Source organism: Alosa sapidissima, chromosome 20 (assembly GCF_018492685.1).
Source record: "Alosa sapidissima isolate fAloSap1 chromosome 20, fAloSap1.pri, whole genome shotgun sequence".
NCBI classification, from domain to species: domain Eukaryota; kingdom Metazoa; phylum Chordata; class Actinopteri; order Clupeiformes; family Clupeidae; genus Alosa; species Alosa sapidissima.
The window spans coordinates 21597034-21601237 of NC_055976.1; the positions used below are offsets into that span (position 1 = coordinate 21597034).

At 42.4% G+C, this 4204-nt stretch overlaps 1 protein-coding gene across 1 annotated transcript in view; it reads left to right on the forward strand.

Moving 5' to 3' along the window:
- mgat4b (alpha-1,3-mannosyl-glycoprotein 4-beta-N-acetylglucosaminyltransferase B) overlaps nt 1-3761 on the forward strand; it is a 136559-nt gene extending 132798 nt beyond the window's left edge. Inside the window, exons 14-15 of the mRNA XM_042075408.1 lie at nt 800-912; nt 1239-3761. Coding sequence (XP_041931342.1) covers nt 800-912; nt 1239-1262 — 137 coding nt within the window. The 3' untranslated portion in view covers nt 1263-3761. The remainder of the gene's footprint in view (nt 1-799; nt 913-1238) is intronic.
- The last annotated feature ends 443 nt before the right edge of the window (nt 3762-4204 follow it).

Here is a 4204-nt window from a genome sequence, read left to right on the forward strand (position 1 = left end):
TCTCCCCCCCTCTCTCTCTCTCTCTCTCTCTCTCCGGCTTGCTCAAGACTTAAAAACATTGCCATGCTCTGCCAAAGGGAAAGGCAAGTAGGAAACGGCATGTAAATTGGACAGGGGTGGAAGAACTCCACAACTTACGACAACCAGGAATCATAAATTTGCTTAACAAACAAAATGTCTGCAGCCCTTTAAGAATGAGGTGGGGATGGGGATGGGAGTGGGGTTGAGGGGGGGGGGGGATTGCTACCCATACCACTTAAAGTGTGATGTATGACTTTGCTTATGCACGCCGACGCGACTCAGGCCAAAGCAGCACCCTCTGTGCAATGTTAATGTCTTTTCAAGGGAGCCAGAGGGGAGATTGCCTGACCATGCCCACAAGGCCCACTGCAGCCAGCTGCCACGGAAAAACAAACGTCCTGCAAATGCGAAAGTCCCTTGGGTTAAGAGACCCCCTCTCCGTCGTCATAAATTACAATAAAGCACTCCATCTCATTCATGAAATTGTCTTGGGGGTGCGATCGATAATAGGCTAGCAGTGGTTTGCTTTGCGAAGAGGCAAAAAAAGAAATCATCAATTAATATGGCATCTGTGCCTCAGAGCTTTGGCATGGAGTACCATTGCGTTCAGAGACATTCATTTCAACTCTAGGATTGAATTCATTAGAGGAGCTCCTGCCATTTTTTTTTAACTTTTATTTTGCCTACTCTCCCTTTATGTGATATGAGTTCTTCAGAAAAAAGGGCAATGCTTGATTTGCTCTGTCTCATGCTCTCTCTCTCTCTCTCTCTCTCTTAGGAAAGTTCCAGAATGGGATCGCAGAGGGAGAGGTGGATCCCACGTTTGGTCCTCTAGAGGCCCTGAGGCTCTCGATATTGACAGACTCCCCTGTCTGGGTCATCCTTAGTGAGGTAGACCGGGTCATTTCCCACAGTCCCATCCTCTCTAGTACTGTTAATGCCCCATACCTGACCACCCATTCTGGTGTATTATGTATGTATGTATGTATGTATGTATGTATGTATGTGTTTGTGTGTGTGTGTGTGTGTGTGTGTGTGTGTGTGTGTGTGTGTGTGTATGTAGGAGGTCCCCTCATCTTATTACAAAAGTTGAGGTGAGAAAAAAAAGTCCCCATGCAATATCGCCTTTTCTTTTGATAAACGGGGGATAGTGCATTGCTTATTTTCTCTTCCAGAACACTCTAGGCTCCAACAAATTCTGAAATCTTTTGTTTCAGATATTCATCAAGAAAGCAGAATGAGCAAACTCACAGCAATACCTCACAAATCCATTCAGCCTTTCGGCAAAGGGAGGAGAGGCCTTTTCCGCCTGCTCATCCCAGGCATTGGCGCAGTGGTGATTTAACATGGTGGAATGCCGCCACCTGCTGGCGATAAGGTGGTACACCAGGCTCAAGTCAGAGATGCCACGGTCAGCCATCCCCCAAGAAAGCAAGGGAACGTTTTTGCCTGAAAAATGACAGCGACCGTGTCTACGGGAAGGACGGATGGCGCTGAATTTTATAAACTGTATTTATGTGTATATACGCTCATGTTTCTGTAATTGTAATTACACTGGTTATCGTCCTTGGGCTTGCTGGATTGTCTCGCCCCTTTGACGAATTTACGACATTTAAAAGTGCTGCTTTTGGAATGAAAGACTTTGCTCTTGATTTTTCCTACCTAATTAATCTTTCATTTGCTAAATTAAAAAATGCCTTCTATATCATTTTCTAATTAGTTTTCTCCTCAAAGTAATAGTTTTACTCATGCCTACCATATGTATTAGTTATACGTTTTCATGACTATACATATTTGAAGTACATACATGCATTTGATCTTCGTAAATGTGTGCTTGTATGTACAGGTCTAGTGAGTGTCCCAAAGTCAATTCTGAGAGTCTAGATAGACAGGGTGATGCGAAAAAGTGTCTTCAAACCTAGTTACTATTTAATTCTTTTTTCTAGAAAAAAGCATCTTCCTCTTCCTTCTCTGCCCTTGCTCCTTTATACACACACATAAACTAGGTCTTTTGAGGCATAGATCATGGATAGAAGATTACATTAGCAAGGCCATCTGTGCAATCATGTTTCCCTTTTCTCTCTCTCTTTCTTTCTTTCTTTCTTTCTTTCTTTCTCTCTCTCTCTCTCTCTCTCTCTCTCTGCTTGCAATTTGCCTTAATGTGACTTGAAGTTAGCTGCAGCCAGGATCAGCTGGCATGAGATGGAGTTATAGGTCAGCAGCGCTGGGAATGGGATTAGGAAGTGAGATACACCATGATGAAACAGAACAGACGGGAATGACGACCTGGGAGCTCGCGGGAGAAAAATGAAAAACGCCCTCCGATGCCTCTCTGTGCGGTCTTCGGTCAGAAACCCTGAAACTCGAAACGGACATATCAGCTGATGAGATGCAGTGTTGACATTCATATGCGCATAGTCTGCCCACACCAGAGACAGTCTGCAGTAAACGTATTGAGGATGTCACTTTATGTTTCTGATGTGCTGGCAGTAGTAAAGTAAAAAAGTCATAAATGCACAGGACCTGCCTGAACAGGCCCAGTGTTAATCATTACTATGGAGAGCCTAATCTACCCTTCACTCGGGTCTGTCTCTTCCGAATAACTTTCTCTCAGATTCACACCCATACAACCCCTCCCCACCACCAGCTATAACAGCAATAATCAAAAACACACGATTGTTTTCTCATCACAGAATTAACAACAATAAAAACACATTACATTTATATAGTGCTTTATCTAGACACTCATGACGCCTTACAGTAAAAGAGTGGGGGGACCTTAACTCAACTCTACCGCCACCAGCCTGGGTTTGTCAATTTAAATCCTGACCGTTTTTTTGGGGGGTGGTTGGGTGGTTAGGATCCGGAAGATCAGGTTCCACTGGAACATCTGCTTTTCCCACATTACAGTCCACACAGATAAGCCGCACCACCGGTGAGACATTTGAGGGGACATGTGTGTTCTTGGGTTGTTAAACAGATAAAGGTACATGAAGGAAATTACTTTACTCATAATAGCTGGCCATTTCAATTCATTATCTTAAAACTGTAATGGAATATTCAAATACACATATTGAAGCATTGTAAAGCAATGCTTGTATATCACTTTACTTTCGGTCTAAATTACCACAAAAGACACCTACACCTAAGCTGTGCCGCCTTTGGCAAAACAGTCATAAATGGTTTATTGGGCAATTCACTGTTGGACAGCATATCCACAGAAATATTACTTCGAACCAAAAAGGCATTATTTTTAATGCAGCTAATGTGGTTTTCACTTTGTCAGGAGAGTAAAGGTATAAGTGGGAGTTAAGCTATGCGGCTGATGTACTGTATGTAGCCTAAGTAGGCTATATCTGTAGAATACTCCAGTGAGGATATAACAGGAGTTTGTCTGTATAACTATATAAGGTTGCTGCTTGTAACAAGGAGGCCTAATGCCAAACCGATGGCCCAAATGTAGGCTAAGTATTGTGTGGTATAGTAGGTCCTTCACTGCAAAGAACTAAGGCGTGGGGGCTGGCCAAATAATGTACACTTAACATCTGTTTCCTGTCCTGGCAGAGATCTGTTCTTTTTCTTTTAGGCCTATCTTTTTTTTTTTTCTCTCGTAAGATTGTAAAATGCACTGGAATGCATTGTGTTGTATTTTGTAACATTTAGATAAACTATATTTAATGATGTTATCTTCTATCCAATCTGTGAATTGTAATAAAGCCAAAATGTAATCATTTGAAATACAAATGAGTTTTGTGTATTGATCATAAGGGTTGGAATGGGGAGGTTGTAGCCTACCCTCCAACTTTCAACAAAACAAAATAGCTTACTGCTATAACAGTTATAACAGTAATAGTAACAGTAAGATTAACAGTAATATTACCATAGACAGTAAACGTTAAAAGAAATATATTACACCTGCCTGGATGCCAAGAAATCTATCCAGTTTCTTAACTCAACCCCCTCACTTCCTCCAGGCCTGCCCAAGCTTTGGATCGACTGAAGGGATCAACCAATGGTGCTTTATTTCCTCTTGGTTTGCTGACCAATTATCGCTGTCCACGAGGTTCAGGTTAGAGGCGTGATCTACGGTCTTTTGACGGACGTATATTCTAAACAATGCCAGGCTGACAATTCTTGGTGGGCGTGGACGTTTGTGGAGCGAAATCCTATCATGTGAGGGGTA